Source organism: Lingula anatina, chromosome 3 (genome assembly GCF_051362555.1).
Source record: "Lingula anatina isolate TDL-2025a chromosome 3, LinAna3.0, whole genome shotgun sequence".
Lineage (NCBI taxonomy): Eukaryota > Metazoa > Brachiopoda > Lingulata > Lingulida > Lingulidae > Lingula > Lingula anatina.
This window is the reverse complement of record NC_141769.1, coordinates 3,262,763-3,283,012: the sequence shown is the minus strand read 5'-3', so window position 1 is coordinate 3,283,012 and position 20,250 is coordinate 3,262,763. Positions and strand designations below refer to the sequence as shown.

The following is a 20,250-nucleotide window of genomic DNA, read 5'->3' as shown; positions in this document are numbered from 1 at the left end:
TCCAAAACATCAACAGGTAATGATTCAACACAAATACTGCAATGGTGAATTTCGTGGATTTTCAAATATTCATATATACTTGGCATTCCTAAGTCAGTCCATGAATTGGAGGTGCATGTACTAAGAGCTGGGTACTGCCACCCTCACAGGTACTACTTCTGTCTGTGTCTCCTCCAACCTAGTGATTTTAGCATATGTATCTGCACCGAGTAATTAGCAATTTTAACGAATACGACAATTATCACCCCCAATTAATGCACATAGTATCATCTAAACTGTAAATGGAACCTGTTTGCACTATCATTAAGTCTACCAACAATCCAGCAATAATCATGGACTTGAAGACATGTCCAAGCTGTGTTCTTGAGTTTCCAACTAGCAGTCTGCCAACTCTGAACACACATATAAATATATGATGGAGGCATAGAGATAAAACTGTATCATTGACAACTGCCAGCATGTCCCTTATCTAGTTAGCGTGACAATGATTCACCAGACAGACTAGCAGCGTATAATCCAATGACAACTCACAAATCAACAGTTGTTTTTTGTTCGATCGCAAGTGGTTGCCAACTGTATCAATTTATACCAGGATATTACCAGGCAAGTCTTCCAAGTATTTGAATTTAATTTAGGACTTGTATTTCAGAAGGTAAGTTAGTGTAATAATGATTCAGAGACTCCTATAGCTAGCACACATTAAATGACAGGTCTTATCTTTAACGCCAAATATGACAAATTGGACTAAAGCATGAATTTAATTTTAATTTACATGTATATATATTTATATGCATTTCATAAAATTAGGTTATTTCCAATATTCTTCACTTTCGTAATTTCTACATTGTAAATATATTATTGTGAATAATTATTATTGCTTCTTAATAACAAATACAGAAGCATGACTTTTTATCAATTTTCAAAGAAGAAATAAAAAGAGGGAGAAACACTCCACTGTTGCAGCTGATCTCATGAAATCACCTCATCTGTTAAAACATACTAGTAGAGCAGTCCAAGTAAGATGAAACTGAATTTACTCCACTTATAAGTAGTGCCGACCAATTCCCTGATGGTCTGCCCACCTCTACATGGCCGGTCACTGCAGGGGCCTTGCAATTAAACCTTGGGGCTGAGATTTAATCCATTTAATGGCATGTGTGGACGGGGGGTGGGGGGTGGGTGGATTGGGGGGGAGACCATCAGGGGATAAAGCGGTGTTCCTAAGTGGGGTGGGCAACATTTAGTCTGGGATCAGTTAGTCCGTGTATCATCTGTTCTCAATGTGCTCAATCATGACACCTTCCAAACACCTGACTTCTCATCACACATCCTTGTAAAATAATAATAATGATGCAGACTGCAGATGACAAACAAAAAATGTTCAACAAATGTGGCTTCCCATTTCGCTATTCACTATACTGGCAATAAATAAATGTCAGCTTTATCTGATCCATGAGTGCAGTCTAAAAGTAGGGGGTCCGTACTCCATAAATACATTAAAGACACTGTTATTATTGGCAGGCAAGTAGATATATTCATAGATAAAAGATGGATGTCATTCAGATAAATCCTTACTGTTACTGGTCAGGAAGGGAAGCATGAATTGTTATGATTACTTGAACTTGTTGAAGTTGAGATTTTTCTTACAAAAAAAAAAAAAAAATTGTTTGCCTCAAATTCATCATATTACTTCTTCATGACAACTGTTTCACTACTTTTCTTTTCCTTTGTGTGTTTAACAATGAAAATGCAAACAACAACTATTTGCCCGATGTCCCATGATATTAAATCAGCTTGTTACTATTTACAAGATTCCATAAGAAAAAGACCCCGCTCTCTGGGTGGTAGTACACACATCTTTACCGTGAATCCAGGTTATTTCGAGTCCAATAACACACAAGGGTTAAAGAACATACTTTGGCAAGTAACACAGAACACAATACAGGACCCCAAACAATGGTGATAAATAATATGAGGAAAAAAATTAACCAATTCAACACTTTTTTTTTCAATTTGAAAACTGATAGAATCTCATTTACCCAAGGGCATAGGGGGCTCTTTTAATACATATTTTGGTATGTGTTATGTATCAGTCGAATGCAGACTTGATACTGTGCCGGGTGACGAGCAAACAGTTCAATTAAATTGTGTCAATACTCAATTCCTGCTTTTACCTGTGGCAAACAACATCCATCTAAGCTTTTACTTATTTAATGGCCTATTTGTGATTGTGGTGTTGTGATCGAATGACTGGCTTTGATTCATTAAGGAGTATCTGAAAATTTCACAGTGCACAATTTTTAATGTTTTTCTATTTTTTTTTCTTATTTTTCTACTCAGATGTTCAAATTTGTCTAAGTTTTTGCAGTTACGTCTCTCTGTAGATCCTATATTCATCATGAGGGTGCTTTCAGTTAATTTTATTGTAAACTTTCTTGTGGTAAAAAAATTCTGCCTGCAGCATATATTCCCCTTTTCTTTCTGAAAAAAGTCAAACTTTCTGCTTTTAATTAAGAAGTCTGGTTACATTATAAATACCTTTTGTATCCTATCCCTTTATTTTTTCCAGAAATGGTTCAACTTATAACAGAACTTCTCCACACTTAGCATGGACATATTTGACAAAATTACATATCAGGTATGCATGAGGTAAGTGTATGTATACTTGCGCAAGTGTATATGTGTGTTGTGTGTGCATGCGCATGCATTTGTGACTATAAAGTTCATACCATTTACAGTAACTTGGTTAATCCTAAAATTCATGAGACCACAAATAACACCCGCACAATCAGGGGCAGTCATGAAATATTTGAACTTATGAACTATTGCTATTAAATAATTCAAACAGACACTCTGGATTTAACAATACTGGTATTTTAACCAGCATAGCGACATCACAATAAGCTTAATCAGAAGCAAAAATCACTACATTTTCTTTCTACCCGACCTATATATACCATTATGGCAAACCTCTGCTCCCATTGTTTCACATTCTAAAAGTTTTAGCCAATCTTGAAATTTTCATAAATTTCTAAAAAACAAGAACCAATTTTAAACATAAAATGTAAGATGCAAAATTCAAAATAAAATATACTTTCCTCATTTCCTTTAAGCAGAAAAAAATTCGAGTGCAAAAGACCGACTGTTTCCATGGATACTCACTTACCTGATTCAGGTAGAAGGTTATATAGAGTTTATTATCCCAGGCAGATGTCTATTTTTCAGTCAGTTGGATTAAGGACACAGAGGGTCAACCTCAGACTTCCCCCTTCATTTGCCCTGTTGCTTAAGTCTGTCGTTATACAGAAGAGTCGCGTCTATTTTTCCATCATAACTATTTGGGTACAATTCCCACTGGATGCTACCAACACTTTCTAATAGTTTTGTTCTCTTTTCAAAAGAAACAGTTTCTGGATAAACTACAGTCTCCTGTGTCCTACGTCTCCATTAAAGTTCCACAGCGTGCTATGATGTGTCCATAGGGCCTTGCTATCCTTACCCCCCCTGCCTCACTTCATACAGGTGTCAGCTCTATTATGTACAGTTACCACACGCCTGACATGTTGGGGAATAACAACGAGCCCATTCCAGTCATTATCTGAAGGGGGATTAAAAGTGCAAACTGAGCAGAAGAAAATCAATGTTTGTTGTCATTGCTCTATCGAACATCTGCGACAATAGCCACACAAAGCGCACCTCCTTTTTTCACACCTCAACCTTCTGACTTTTGAATTGTGGGCCCTATTTTCCTAATTTAGCATGAAGCTATGGCACACTTAGGTGGTCTCAGTGTTAATCTGTAGCAAATGGTTTGCGGAAACATTGGCTTTTGACAATGAGCAGAAAAGGCCACTTTGTCAATTCACAAAACCAGCGAACTTGAGAAAGGCAGAAATAATGACAAAGCAGTCAATATGTAGTTTTGAAAATGCACCTGGTCCTACTTAGTACAGGGTGCTACAAAGCTATCTTAATACTATCTTAAGCTACCACGTGCACAACCAGGATTAATTTTAGCAAAAGAAAACGCGTCCTTATCTCATGAAATATTCTAGAAAATTTTCTGTAAAACAAGATCATGTGACGGACTGAAACAAACTGTTTACTAGGTTAGTTTGGTCATTTTTTGAGCACCATAACTCATCTTTCACATTTTTAATGGTGCACATAAATATTCCTGGTCTCAACAATAATGGTATTTTATATCATTTAGTCTTACATTTAAAACCATATATTACATAAAACCGTTTCCCTCACATGAGTCATAAATTATCAGCAAGTGGCACACGTGACTATCTCTAAGTGTCAAATACCTTTGGGAGGCCCTATACCTAGCCAGGTATGTAGTCCTCTGTTTGCACCTGGCATCAAAACGGCCCTCCACGGTGAAAAGGTTAAACTGACATTTTACAAATTCCTGCCATTTAATAAGAAATGAAAGTTATTCTTTAAACTACCTGGACGACTTTAAGCATATGTTGGATGGCAGTTAAATTCCTTAAACTAAAAAACCATAACAGCTGCTGATTCTACAAACAATCTAAGCCTGTTTTACAACTAAAAGCTGCAAGTAATACACAAACTGCTGTTGGGTAAATTTCATTATGTTTGAACTCCATGTTATATATATTTCTTAGAAGGTATCTATTGTACTTTCTTAATCAATTCACAAATAAAATACATCTTTGCTCAGAGTATATTACTAAAAAAAATGTTCAAAATATAGAGGTAAGATAACAAAATAAATAAATAAATAAATAAATAAATAAATAAATAAATAAATAAATAAATAAAATAAAACAAAGTGTGTCTGTTTTGAAAGAGAAATTTTGTTAAATATTGTCTGACCCCAGATAACATTGTATAGCTTACAGGCAGTGGTTAAACAGCACCTAGCTGCATATGTATAACAGCGATGTAATCATATCAATAATACAAGAAAATTAAATCACCCAATTAACGACTGGTGGGCCCACTGCACCCAATGAACTAGCCGTCGGCAATAATCTGCGTAATAATACCCTAATACACAGTTAAATATAACATGGTGAACCTCAACTGGAAGATACATTTTTATTTGAAGAAAGAAGATTATGAAAGGCAAGTTAGTACTGTAAAGCTAAGTAAATGTTGAGTCAAAGGAAGGTTTATCTGATAATTCTGATTTTTTTGGTTAAAAATAAGTAGTTGTTTGATAACACTAAATTGTTTGGATTTTTAAAATGGAAAGAAAGAACCATCCCCCTAAAGAACACCCTCAACAAATTGCATTGTTCCGTTTCGTTGTGCTACTCGGCATAAAAATGCCTCATTGCGTAGGCATGCTTATAAATGGGCAGAGAAGAGAACAGTGAGTATTACATGTCATTCAGGCAGAGCAGGAATTTGGAGACACAAGAAAGTGACAGAAAACTTATGACATTACACTGCTAAATTGTGTCCATTAGTCATCTACTGTAGGTACTTCAGCCAAGACTAAGTATAAATCAGCATGAAAGCTCACGGACTAAGAAGTTGTTTTCATGAATCCAAAAATTTGGATTTGGGATTGATAGACAGAAAATGGGATATACTCATAATACTGTTTTCGAACATTGACTAAGAATCTGCGATCAAAATTTATTTCACATCTCTCTCTCTCTCTCTGTCTCTCTCTCTCTCTCATATCTTCAAGTTGCTATCACACTTTTAAATGTTTAAATAAGAATATTTCTATGAGAATTCAGATTTCATTAGAGAAATAAATTGAACAAAAAAAGGCATTAATCATGTGCAATGAAACCTCCGTCTGCCCTAGGTTGTATCATTTCAGGTCTCCCCCTCCTCCTCCCCAGGGAAGTCTACCTGTGACGTAGCATATATAAAGTTTGATCACTGGAATGTTGGGATGTGACTGCACATATAAAGTCGTATAAAGATCATGCCACAATTCTAAATTTATACATCAAGGTTATCTGGTAATTGAAAAAAAAAAGGCTTTTGCTGAAAATGTTTTACAGTCAAGTCAAAATTCCAAACATCTAGGGCATTTGCACCTACAAATGGGTAATGGTACAGGCCTCAGCAGAAACTTTATGCAGCTAGTGCTTTGTAATATTAAAATGTATATTAAAAGCAATAAAAGCAGACAGTGGAATGGCTAAATTAATCACTTTTTTTAATGCAGGAATAAGATTGAAATGGTTTTCTGTTCAAAGCTGTAGAAGATGGTGGCAATGGCATAATTAGTTTTCATGGCCCTTGGTGTCGAAGATGTTGAAGGGCAATTCATGACACTTCATTCTCCACAAAGATATCTTCAACATAGCTGTTGTTCAGAGCTTATGGACCAGGTGGTTATACTAGTAAAATTAATTGTTTCGCTGTCGCTTTTTTCCATTTACTTTAAAAAATAATTTTGAATATATCAACCAAAATACACAAATTTATATATATAAATTAGTCTTGACTGACACTTCTTTCTTCAAGAACTCCTCTTTTAGCTTTTCTGTAGCTCAGAATGGCATTTTATGCATTGGTGATATCAACAGATACAAAACCATAACCTAGACCAATGTGTTAGATGAGACACTGGTTGAGACACTGCGCAATTCTAAGCACATCCTATGGTGCCTGACATAGGAACACCTGTCCAATTCAATTTCTTCTTAGTCAGTTAGATCTATCTCAATAATTAATCACCTTTTTTTGTAATTTCCAGCTTATCTCCTGCTAGCAGACACTGAATAACTACTGATTCACCAGATTGCAAACTTTTTATGTTCATGCAATCCTTGACATCTGAAAAAGGATGAGCTCTCTAATGCAGTAACTTCTCAAGTTACTAAAAATTATGGCTGGAAATCTGAAAAGGAAAAACCTGCAAGGTACATAAATATTTAATGCTCCTTGTGTGTGTAATCCATAAGTACAAAAAAAAAAAAAAAAATCTGAAGTGGTTTTGCCATTTCACTGCAGTCATTTTGTAATAGATATGTAAACTTAAGATAATTATTTACACATTTTACTCATTTAAGTTATAACCATGTTGGTAGTATGCTCATGCTTCATCTTTTTAGGTAGTAGTACTTAATAAATTAAATTTTAATCATAAAAAAATCTAACATGAACTCTGCTTCCTTTTTCTTATATATGGGATGTGGTTTACTTATTCACTTATTTACCACTGAGTCTGTTTTATACATTTTTATATTTTATACAGTAAATATCATTCATGAAAATAAGTAATCGCTTTTGTTTCAGGTTACAGAATAATTGCAGTAAATGGCACTGGTAAGCTTTAATCAGGCTATCAAATGTACTCTTTACACTAATGAGAAACTATTACAGTTGATACGAAAAACTTTTTTTGTGGTTTCTGGATAGGATAATAAAATAGAATTCTTCTTTTTTTAGAGACTCAATAACGTCAGTCAAAAACAATGTTTCTGTCCACCACCAATGGATACGAATGTTGATTTCGTGCAGGAATCCGACACTCAGGAAACAGGACACTATCATCAACTCTCTTATTACAGTTGGTTGCTAGCTATAAGGCAGTATAATTGGACTGACAGAAACTCACACACAAATAACATCATATAACAGAAGACATCTTCAAAATATAAGTGATTTTTTCTCTCTTAGCAGTTAAGCCATTCCTACAAATAATGGCATCAGATAGGAGATCAAATATCAAACATTTTGAAGATAAATAAAAAAAAAAACATGCTAAAGAAACCAATAAACAAAATTTAGTAATAAAAATGTATATGTCTGGCTTGAAGCCTGAGGGGGGTTCTGAAAAATGGACCTTTTTATCCTATTAATTGACCCATATTGTACAACCTAGATCAAATTTTGATTCAGAGTGGATCTCTTTCAGGCAAAATGGTGCATCTTTCCAACCCATACCCCCTACATGCCTAGTGTTAATATCTATAACTTACCTTTAGGTGACAGTGCATGGGAAGTGGCGATAGTCTGGCTCTTCTCACGAAGAAAGGATTCGGAGCCTGAAAAGAAAATGCGTAAACATCAGGCACGTAACTGAGCAAGAGCTTGAGCAACTTCCAGAAAAGACAAGTAGCCACTCATGCTACGAGACGAATACCTGACACTTGTCAAAGCAACATTACATTATAAGTGATATACTCAAGCTGCGTTATATTTTCAGGCCTAAAGAGAGAGAGAAAAAAAAGACTTCACCTTGAAGATTTACTCTTTCCGTCAAGCAGTACAGATCTTAATGGTAGTTTTTTTTGACACAAACAAGCAATTAGAAGTTGTGATGTCTGCAGCAGTAGATTCTTCCTCCAGCTGCAGGCATCATACTTATTTATACAGAAAGGCGAAAAAAGGATGAACTGCATAACATCTTTTCTATCAGGAGTGCCCATGTCCAAGAAAAGCACCAAAGGGGGAAACAATGACCGCCTTCAACTAAATGAAGCCCTTACTTCATTTGTATTCACATCCTTGCTTGCTGTGAATAACCATCACGCTTCATTACAGACCCATTTGATGATATAAAAGTCAACAACATTCTGAAAAATGGCCTGGACCTCATTTATGATAACATTTCCCCCTACTCATCTGGCTTTATTATAGACTATTAGCATTCATGGTTGTGCTTGGATGATAATAATCTTTTCCTTTCAGATCACAGACTTCCATGGCTCCAGAGCCAACAGAGTTAATATTCATTATTGAGATGAGATCATATTACAGAATTGCCTGACTTCAGATAAGCAAATTATAGTGCTGTGGTTTGGGTTTCAAGTATGATTACCATTAACCACAAAATTAGTTATAATAAACATTGAAAAATGTAATATATCCTGATAATGAACTATTAACAGGATATGTGAGCACATTCAGAACATGTTGATCCATGGACTAACTGATCTGCGGATCAAATATGACTCACTTGAATACTTGCTGCATTATCCCCTGATGGGCACTAAATAGATTCTCCACAGGGATTATTCGGTAAGCTTTCAAGTGGGTTGGCCATATTTGATCTGCTTATGAGTAGCAGTAAAACACTGGGCCAGATATTTTTAAGTGTGTAAATGATCTCAATATACAGGACTCAATCTTCATAATATAAACATTGTGTGACAGCATTCAATTCTATGACAAGAAATTCTATATATCTAATTCACTAATAAAATTAATAAAAAAATCTGGCACATATCAGATCATAATTTCATCCTATTGGCTAAAAGTTTAAATATTCACATTTTTCTCATGTTACACAAAACACCATTTCAAAACAAACAGAGTACTGCTGTAATGTTTTGGTCCTAGAAAAAAAAAACTATTTCCCAACTCTACCAACAACACAGCCGCCTCTGGCTCATGTATAGACAATGTAGTATGGTAAACTTAACACCAGTTTAATCGATATTGTTATGTTGAACTCCAGTTTTGATTGGGTAATCAAAAACAAAACATATCCAAATTTGAACTGATAACAATCCTAAATATCCACAGACCTAAAACTATTAACACTTCTGTAAACTTACAATCACTAATAAGTAAATTATCTCTAGAGCTTCCACTTTCTATCAGTTTTTATTTCAACATTTTTATGGATTGTATCAGGGGCGGATCCAGAGATATTTTCTGACAGTCTTCCAAATTATCTTTGTTAATCCATCCTCCATTTTTGACCGTCTTCCGACAGAAAAACTTAGATACCCGTCAATGTAAACTTAAAAATCTGACCGTCTTCCGAAAGACCCAGAAGACGGCCTAAATCCGCCCCTGTGTATCACTAAAAGTTCATGTGAACCTTCAACCACTGCTGCAGTCCTTCTAAGATACCTAAAATGAATTGTTTTTAATTTCCTTACTGTGCTCTTGTATTTGTAAATGCTATAACCCCAATTCTAAATTTCAAACTGTACAGAAATGTTTCAGTGGCTTCAGATGATAGATGTTAACAACCATGGCAAGGTATTTGATACACACTGACAATGCATCTTAAAGGCCACAATTCACTGCATACAAAAACAACACTTTTTGGCATACTTAATCTTTAAAATATGCACAAAGGTGAAGACCTGATGATCCAAGCCCACACACACAAGACAAATGCACCTGTTCTTACCGAAATGAAAAATACCATATTTTAACCTGTGTCTGCCAATGACATACATACTTGGCCCAAAGCTGGCGATTGAAAAGAAAGGGGGATGGAGAAGGAAGAAATGTAGCTACAAACATGTTTGGTGTACCCATTCTAAAGCAGCCCAATATTTTTCACCAATGTCAGAGAGTTTTAGGAATCTGCTTCCCCATAGTGATAATTTTTTAGCAAGTCAGCAAATAGCGTGACCACATTCTCCCACCAGATTCTCTAGAGTGAGGGCATTCCAAAACAAAGATGCTACAGTGAATTAAGCATCCTGGCATTAATTGAGAAACAGCAGACATCAACGAAAAAAAAAAATTACTGAAAAAAAAGACACCTTGAATTGTTTGTAAATACTTTGGGAGGCTCCAGCCTCAGATTCCAGACTGATGCTGGCTGCACATGAGTAATTTTGTGGAGACATGTAGTTTTTTTATGCTTCCTTATTAATCCCCATAGACAGCTACAGTACATCAACAAGTCCAAGACCAAAACAGCACGGAAGGCAAATGATTTTTTTTTTGAAAATGTACTTATTTGATTTCCAAAAAAGATCAAAATCAAAAATAAGTAAAATTCAATGAAAAGTATACACTGACAACTGGCCATTTGTGAAAGAAAAGGGGTCATTATCATTTTTGTATAATGAGAGAGAGAGAGAGAGAGAGCCCATTAACACACCTCTCTCTAAACCATCTATATCAAGTACAATAAAATCCACTAAATCCACTAAGACCAAATCCTAAATACACTTCAAAAATTTAATTATTTTCAACATATTTCAAAGTGAGGGAATTTCATCGGCTTGGTCCATTCATTAAATAACTTATATTGATCACTAGGCATAACTGTAATAAAGTCAAAATATTGTTGAACAATCATACTACTTACAAAGACTGTACTTTCTCTTTCTTCTTTTAAAAAGAAACATTTTCTTCCTGTTGATTTTCTTTAGTAAAACTCTGATGTAATATCCACAAACATGTTTGTTGTACTTAGTCTTGTTTTTCTCTTATCTGTTTGAGGTAATAACAAAAATGCAGGAAATCCTTGGTGAAGAGACTTCATCTTCCACTAACATTCCTCTTGCTGCACCTAGATACTGTTCCTCTCCTTGAACAAAAACAAGCTTGGGAAGCCCAGTGAGCACAAAACATCTCAAATCTCCCTCAATTTTCTATTCTTTTCCAAAAAAAGTTTTTGTAAATCTTACACAAGAAGCTATCACTGTGGAGCAAGGACCAAGAGCAGACGGCATCTCACAGCAGAGACTTGCAAAGCAAGAAAAGCTTTAAGTCTGGTGATTCTCAGCCAGCTTTCTATACTCACGAGTTACTAAGAAACCAATTAATTATAAAGCTACAGCTCTCACTTTTTCAGTGAGTCACCCAAACTGAAGTATGTTCCTCAGAAGAGATATTTTCCTGGAGTGTACTTTAACACATGGACCAGGTGTGCTTTACGCGGACTATCCCTAAATTTGAGACCGGAACGCTGATAAGCCAAGCCGATTTCATATCTTACCCATCTATCATTAGCACTGGTTTATTTATTACAAAGACAGTTTCAAGGAGATACAAAAATATCCATTAAAGTAACAAATGTCAGGGATGTTGTTCTACATAACTTCAACAGAACATCAGGATGAAACTGTACAAACCAAATTAGTGATGCTGGATGAATGATATCCAATACTTACCTTTGCCCAGTACCTTAACTATTAACCTTAAGAACTTACACAAATCTACCACAGAAAAAGAGCAACTCTAGCAGGAAGAAACAAGGGACCCAGCATGCTGAGAAACTGCCCAAGCTATGTTCAAATCATTAGATCTGTAAGCACTAAATTTAACTAAATAGAACTGCAAGCATCAATCTTTCGTTCTTGATTTAAAGCTAGTAGAACAAATGTGGTTTGTTCTGAAGCTTATCTAATTTATCACATGTAGTTTAGAAATGCAGGTATTGCAAGTATTTCTTTAAGTTGCAATTGATTTTTTCTGAGTGACATCAACATGTTTTTGTTGTTGTTGACTACAGAATATACCTAAATTGCGGGTTCAAAAAAATAAATCAAAAGCGTGACTGGCGTGATTCAACCCATTTGCATCCACGCTACTTGATTCATCAAAATTATCATTCCTCTCTTCTCAAATATATGCTTACACATTTGCCACATTTTAACATTAAACTTCTACAAATATCTAGTTACACTACAAAAATGTGTCAAGAAAAAAAATATTGTTCCATGCCAACAGTACAGATAATTCTTTTCAATTTTTCATTATGCTTAATGAATTTTATTTTTATTGCAATCATTCTTTTCTAATTCCTGGTGGTCATTACTATCATTAATGTTGCTGAAAATCTCAGTATTTCAATTTGCAAATTAGCAACGATCCCCCTGCCACCCAATGTTAAAAATTACACCAAAAACTGTCAAGAAAGAACAAGTAAGACCAAATCCCTGTACAAAGTCTCATGTTTTAAAAATACTTATCTTAACTTACCATATAATTTATAACAGAGATATGTCTAATGCTGATGATGCCAATTTGCTCTTTTCCTTCAAATTCAATTCTTGGCATTTCATACCTTTTTACAGTGTCAACAACCCAAAGCCATGTTCTTTTTTCTTTGTTTAGCAATCACCTGTTTAAGAAAAGACAATCACTGTGCCCACCTATTAAGCCTCCGTCTGATGCGATTTCACACAAGTGTACCCAGACATCAAAGCTGACATGGAAGACGACATAAAACTTCAAAGAGAATGCCTGTGGATATCTGGCTATGACTGGCGATAAACGATAAATGGCAACCTGTACACATCTGAACAAGGGCGGGCAAAGAAATGAAACGCCTTAACGAGTGTCACAACCTAACAGAGAACACCATCAGTTTTGTAATTAACTATTTAACGACTGTGTTATTACATTAAAAAGGAAGAATGGTTGAACTTATTTAATTAATGTCTTCAGGACTATAGTCAGTAAAGGATATCAAGGGGGGGGGTCTGAAAAAGTGGACCCATTTACCCTATTTGATGACTTAAGCTGAGAAATGACATGGAATCCATATCAAACTTTGATTTAGAACAGTTCTTTTCCAGCAAAATGGGAGATTTTTTTTTTTTTTTTTTTTTTGGAACACCACCCCTACCTACAGACAGTGTTTTTGCCAAGACAATATTTATGAATTCATCATTACTGCCTTTAAGTACTGTAATCAACATTTCAAATAAGACTGATTCACTTCACCTTTTTCCTCTCCCTTTATCATTTTTATTATTTTCTCTTTTTAATTATTTTACCAATTACTATCCTTACCCATCCATGAATAATATAAACACTTCCACCCAGAACAATCTAAATTTTTCATACGTTTCTTTTCATCCAAATTTGAAATAACAAAGTCATATCCTTTGAAGAGAAAGTAAGAAAACAAATCAGATGTACATTCCTGAGCAGAATATAATATTATATGCACTATCTGCCATCTGTCTCAGCGGCAGTTCTTTTCCTCTCAGACGCAGGCTCAGGTGCTCAAAGCCATGGCGCTGCGAGTGGTCCTACATGGTCTTAAGAACTACGGAGGAAATAACCTGACTAGGTCAAACCACCGCAAAATATCAGTAAGTTCTAAATCATAACATACATATATATATGGAGACATACAATGAACTGATAAAAGAAATGTTTCAAAAAAATACCCCAAAACTCTTTTTCCTGAATATGAAATATTTAAATAATTAAAATAGTACCAATGAAATAGAAAACAAATGCTCTCACCCCATACTTTGCCCACTGCAAACTGCATGCTGACTTCCACATAGGTGGTCACTGTGGTCACTACTGTTGTCCAGGCCCAGGCAGCCAAATGATAAACTAGCTGTCCATCTCACAGAGACTACAGTTATTATTTTTCCGAGTCATGAACTGGTCATCCCACCAACTGACCATCGGCTCATCAATTGACCGAAGCAATTACACAGAGAGTCTCAATGGAATGCAAAGACGGGTGATTCAGTGATGACTTCCACGGGAGGAGGGGGCGTGTGCTTTAACAGTCCAGGTAAAAGCATAGATCACAGGTGGTTAGTGTAACACCAGGTAAGGAATAAATGGACTGCGGCCCTCCCCCTGGCAGATAAGGCTGCTAAAGAGACTCATTATTACCCCTGAATGGTCTACAACTGGGGTTTAATTTAACTAAGTGGAAAACAGACATGGGGTGGTCTGCTTCATGATGCTGATTTGTGTGTTGATTCACTGTAAAGTAATGTCACAACATTATTGAAAAATGGGTTTGTTGCTGATGGCTTTCATATTTGTGGTAAGATTTGTTCGATATACTTGTATACACAGTTTAATAAAGAAATAATGGGCTCTTTATCATACATTGCACCTGAATATTGTTTGAGAACTGACAGGAATTTTGAATACACAAAACAACAGATTTAATCTCAAACAAAAACTTCTATTTTTTTAAGAACTAGGTCAAATTACTTTCAAAGAGTCAAAAGTGGACTGCTGATTTCCATTGTTGCTCAATCTAACCTACACTTGATTTTTATCTATTTCTTTTTTATTTCCAAATGTTTTACCCCTTGCCTCACCCACAACTGTCAGCCTATAAAACAATGAGCCTAACTACATGCCAAAATACACAACAATGAGCAACAATAATCAAACCAAAATGATGAAAAACAATAAACAATATAGCAATAGAACCACTGCCCTTCCCTCGGTAACTGACCACATTGGTCATTCCCTACAGATAAATATTACTATCTCACTGTTGTGGTTCGAATGCCCACCACAACGGTCAACTGATTGTCAAAAAGTCATTAACAATGCTTTATAAACATTCATTTCTCATCGATAATATAATTGTCTCAATAGTTGTGGTTTAAATGCCCACCACAATGGTCAACAGGTAAAGATAGTGACATATCGAGAAAAAAAAAAAACCTACATGTGATCCACGGCGTATTGACAGTACATACTGCAACTTGAGTTATTAATGCTTACAACCTCTGTTATCAGTCATGTTGTAATATGTTCTTACTTCATCAAAAGTGGTCGAAGATCAACTGACGATCCAATCCCTGTCAGCTGGTCCGTCATCTGACTATGATGGTCAGTCATATACCTTACAGCATCAAAACTTGAGTGTCCTGTAGACCAGCTAACATATTCCACACCAGTTCATATCCAACGGAACACTTAGTAGACTTTTACTGAATACCCACTGGCTATATGCTACCAAACCCACTAGAGTCCAAAAGATCGAGTGTTTCCATTTCAAGCAATATTCATGTGCAGGCAAACTGTATCCAAGTTGAGTGAATAATGTAATTTGGCCCATTAACAGTATTCACGAGATATTTTAAGGTGAGAAGAATCTGAAGACATTCAATATCCATTCTAAAGGGCCTGAGGGCAAGTCAACAATGAAAGATGGGCCAAGTTGTAAAAAACATGTTTAGTTATTGTTTTACAAAGTGTGATATTTGCAGTACAGGGCTATAAAAAGTTTGATAGTAAGGAAAAATCCCTTCAGCAAAAGAATTGTCCGACTATTAGGATTTTTAGCCACTGGATGAAGTGATCAACTATCAAGTAACAAAATGGCTTTTAGCAAACAATCCTGAAAACATCACCTCTTAGTCTTATCTCAAATTGCTTTTTTTTTTGTATATTTATTTATCTTTTCACTAACTTGATAATGGGTAAAATATATAATTCAAATTCAAATTTTTATTTTTAAAAGGGATCCTCGTGGATATTTACTAGTGCTCCAGAATAGTCACTACTGTCAACTGACTGGACCACCAATAAAATATGAGATGCAACAATTAAGTAATCAAAAATTGATTTTTTTTTTCTCAACATATTATTTCCCCAGCTATTACACAATCTTTGAGCCCTTTCAAAGTGACTCATTTCTTCGGGATGTGTTCCAAAGAAAAAGCAAGCCTTTCAACAGTTAACATCATAATCCAAGTTGGTATTCAATTTCACAAACGGCCACAGTAGCATAAATGCCCTTGAAGCAATTTAAACAAAGCCATTACTTTGAGATGCAGTATACATCCCCCTGGCTATTGAGAGAGCTTGAACTCTCCATTGGACCCAACACTAAGTAATGATACGTTCAGATAGCGCCAATACCTAGCCCTGGGGTTGGCAGTTACACAGATTAATTCACATGATTTACTTAATGGATTGCTGGCTGACTAGGAAAAGTGTCTGATGCATATACTGCCTAATGGCCATTTCCTGTGAGCTTCCATATTCATGGTCTTAAGATTCTGCAGTAGAATTGTTATTGATCCGGACTGAACCAGTGAGACAATGATGAATTTTCACTCGTGCGTTATCTATTTCTTTAAAATTGGTTAAAACTACACTAAAATGAAATCATGCCGTCTTCCTCTACTTACCAGGTACTATAGTTAATATTTTGCCATTTTTACTTACTTTTCGGTGTTTGTGACAAAGAATTTTCCCTGATGCTTTCCAATGCTTCGTAACCCCATCTCAAGTCAAACTCGGCTTTTCCTTCATCCAGGCGGAGGACTGGGACATTTGAGCTTGGGCATCTCTCTTCTGCAATCTGCACAAAAAGAAAAGAAAACATGCTCCATAAAAAATCATGCCTTTAACAAAAAATATTTTTCTTATTGGCTATAATTAGACAAATGCATATTGATACAGCTCCGAAAGTCATACACTCAAAAGCAAGTAAACATTTGCACACTGTCATGTTAATCCTCTGAAAAGTATGAAGTCCTTTTTAACAGGCTGTTGTAGTTGAGACTGCCCTAGATGTGACAGGCACAATTGTGCTAGATGTGACACAGAGGATGTGCTCTGTACAATGAGGTACTCAACCATTCAGCCTGAATACTGCATACAATTGATGCAAACTTTATATAAAAATTCTTCAGTAATTTAATCCGTAGAGAAGAAAGCAATTATAATCAATGTTTCAAATCAGTTTGTTTAGTTATTCTATGTAAGTGTATAGCAGGGGCAGATCCAGAGATATTTCCTGACAGACTTCCAAATTATCTTTGTTGATCCATCCTCCATTTTTGACCGTCTTCCGACAGAAAAAATTAGATACCCATCAATGTTAACTAAAAAATCTGACCGTCTTCCAGAAGACCCAGAAGACGGCCTAAATCCGCCCCTGTGTAGAGGGAATTTTATGGAAAAGGACAGACAGCACAATTATAATATAATATCTACTAACTTTGTTTCATAAATATCATAAATTCCACTTAAAGTTCACAATAAATACCCAAGTTTGAATTTCACTGGTAATTCAATCTTACTGATATTCTATCATTTAATTGCCATTGAAATATGGAGAATCTCACACGTGAATTAGTTTCTAACCTTGGCATCTTAGACAATGCACCTAATACACACACACACTGACACACAAACACTCATCCTTGCTATCAAACCTACATGTCAGACATTACCAAGCACACCTTCCCTGACTTGCTACTTTTGCTAAGAATGATCAGAATGAAGAAAGTGATGCTAATGTAACAGCTGTGAAACACGCTTTCCACTTAAGGCAATATCACACATTGCCAATGTATTACAACATCATTTATTTATCTATTTATCTCATCTTTTTTCATCCTCTAGAGGAAAATATGCTAAAGCCATGGAGCATGGAATCAAAACAATCCATAACAAATATAAAATACACTTTCCACTTAAGGCAGTATACACTGAATGTGCATTATAGCATTTTCTCATCTCTTTTTAACCTTCATCAAAAACATGTAGTGAGTAGTTCTTAATTCATATCTAAATCCCAGAAGATCAATTTTCATTTCAGGGAGTAATTATTTCAGCATAAACTACTAGTGCTTTGAGAAAAAAAGGATAACAGACAAAACTAACAGACAAAACAAATCAATTTTTTCAAGCTAAATATGGACAACACTCCATACTGTGTAAGACTTTATTATGTATCACACCATACACTGAAATCAGTTCTGCATTTCATTCCATGTCAGACCCAAAAGCAAATCAACTAGAGGAAGGTCAAGCATTAAATATTGAAACACCAACACAATAGGAATTGCTATACATCAATTACTGGCTCAAATTAAAATGCAGCAGCTCTGAAATTGAATTAGGAACTTAAGTGATTAGAAAAGAGGCAGAGAATTGATTTTTTTCTATCAGATTATCACAAAGACTAGAGGAGAAGAAGTAATGCCAATTTGTCACTGAGACAATACCTTTTCTCCTCATCTTTAAAGAAGGGGGAGGGTGGTGTGTGGAAATGATTCCAGAATTAAAAACTCCAACTGAAAAGAGGAAGAGAGGGGGAAATAATTCCAAATGTTCAATATAAATGGTTTGAATAAAAAAATGCCATTTATACATGTCGGACGATTCACTTTCTCCATATGCTGTAGTTCACCATTCACTTCTGGTTATACCCTCTCAGCTTCTCTCAATAGTTCTGATAAAATACAGTTTTAATTGGTGCATCAAAATCTGCATACGAATCAGAATCCCCTTTCCTAATCCACGCAAAGCTAGCAACCTCATTTTTATATCTGGGTGAATTTCCAGGTCACAATGCACAGGAAAGTAGCTACCTGGTAGTTTAAATCCAAGACAAAATCTTACATCACTGGACACTCAGTAGAGGTCCTATCATAGGACCATAGTCTATCCAAGAGAGAGGATACAGAAGTTTCTAGTACATTGGTACAAATATCTAAAATTTCTAGCACTCTCCCCCGTCTTCTTTTAATAACACCATCTACATACATGCAGAATGCATCTTTCATACATCCAACACTGTCACCACCTCTGATAAGCTAATACTACAAGGGATAGCCCCAGCGCTCTAGAAAATTCAGTTATGTCTGTGGGGGAGTTCAGAGTGTCAGTCTAATCATGACTAAGTGATGTCTATTTGTGGGATAAATTAATAAGAACAAACCACAGGGACCTCATCATAACTTTCATGCAGGCAGGGTTCACCGAATTACCACAAATTAAATCGCAGGGATAAGACCAGTCCTCAATGAAAAAGTAGGAAAATTGGCCGTGGGTCCAGGGTACAAGATTCACAAGAATGACCCGATTGACCCTGAAAAAGTCGGAATTCCGACAAAAGTAGGAAAAGTCTCATCAGTGAAATTGTGAGAATTTTCTCACTGCAGTAGCTATAGCTGTTTAGTTTTTGCCATGATGAAGTACTGGAATATGTTTCTTTGGTGGTATCCAGTACAAAATTTTAGAGAGAAGAAATTACATTCTTTATACAAATCCCATATATATTTCAGAAATTTACATCCTTATTACTGTCAAATGTCACTTTATCCATATTTTTCCAGATCTGGTGTAAGTGTCATTATGCAGTCATCCACATCTCATTTTAAGCACACTCACTTTATTATTCCAACATAAGTCACTCATCAAAAAAAAAAAAAAAAAAAAAGCACAGGTAATATATCTCAAGAGAGTGACTCACATACTCATGAAATGATGTATGATCCTCTTCCTATGAGACCCTAGTGTATGTCATCAACAGTCACATACACTGATCAGGGGACAGCAATGAAGATTTTGACAAGGTTTTGGGCTATTTTTGAATTTTAGTGAAAGGCACATTTTTTTGTTTTCAAAAAACAGACTTGGTAATTAGACTGGTAGCCAGCACTGTGAGGTGACGGTAAACCTGGACTGAATTTATGAGCTTGGCCCTGTACCAGCTTTATAAGTTTTTTCTGTACCATTAACAATAATCGACATTTTTTTAAAATCAAAATCCCTTCTTTTGCATATTATATAGACATCTCGTTTAGCATGAAGGAATGAAAAAGTAATCATAACAGATAAAAAAGATATAACAATCTCTTTGCTTTGTTATGAAATCCTGATGTAGATATGTCTTAGATGAAAGACACAATATTGGATTCTGTGGATATTTCACTGCTACTTAGGCTTTGTTCACATGCAATGTCTATTTTCTAAATTCTATTTTCTATTCGCAGTATGTCTTATGATCACAGGCTGTGCCCAGAATATCCCGCGGCGTAATTACTGGCAGTGCGAGCCAGTTACTATAAGTTACTATAA

At 35.5% G+C, this 20,250-nt stretch overlaps 1 protein-coding gene and 1 long non-coding RNA gene across 8 annotated transcripts in view; one reads left to right on the top strand and one right to left on the bottom strand.

Annotated features, from left to right (window-relative positions):
* Positions 1 to 20,250, bottom strand: part of LOC106175351 (ras GTPase-activating protein nGAP) — a 112,419-nt gene that overhangs the window by 67,395 nt on the left and 24,774 nt on the right. For 4 of the 6 annotated variants that reach the window (XM_087009597.1, XM_087009598.1, XM_087009595.1 and 1 more), the window contains exons 3-4: positions 16,603 to 16,738; positions 7,929 to 7,994 (exon numbers count right to left, since the gene is read on the bottom strand). In XM_087009597.1, the coding sequence (XP_086865723.1) occupies positions 7,929 to 7,994; positions 16,603 to 16,738 (202 nt within the window). Of the gene's footprint in view, positions 1 to 3,166; positions 3,329 to 7,928; positions 7,995 to 11,011; positions 11,427 to 16,602; positions 16,739 to 20,250 lie in introns of those variants that run through there. The other 2 variants (XM_013557329.2, XM_013557889.2) reach the window with 2 other exon arrangements.
* Positions 281 to 8,817, top strand: LOC106176669 (uncharacterized). 2 transcript variants are annotated; one of them, XR_015333585.1, is made up of 5 exons: positions 281 to 652; positions 2,570 to 2,649; positions 6,701 to 6,866; positions 7,243 to 7,272; positions 7,396 to 8,817. It is a non-coding gene; the product is annotated as an uncharacterized LOC106176669 (long non-coding RNA). The 2 variants fall into 2 exon arrangements; XR_001239784.2 differs by lacking the exon at positions 7,243 to 7,272.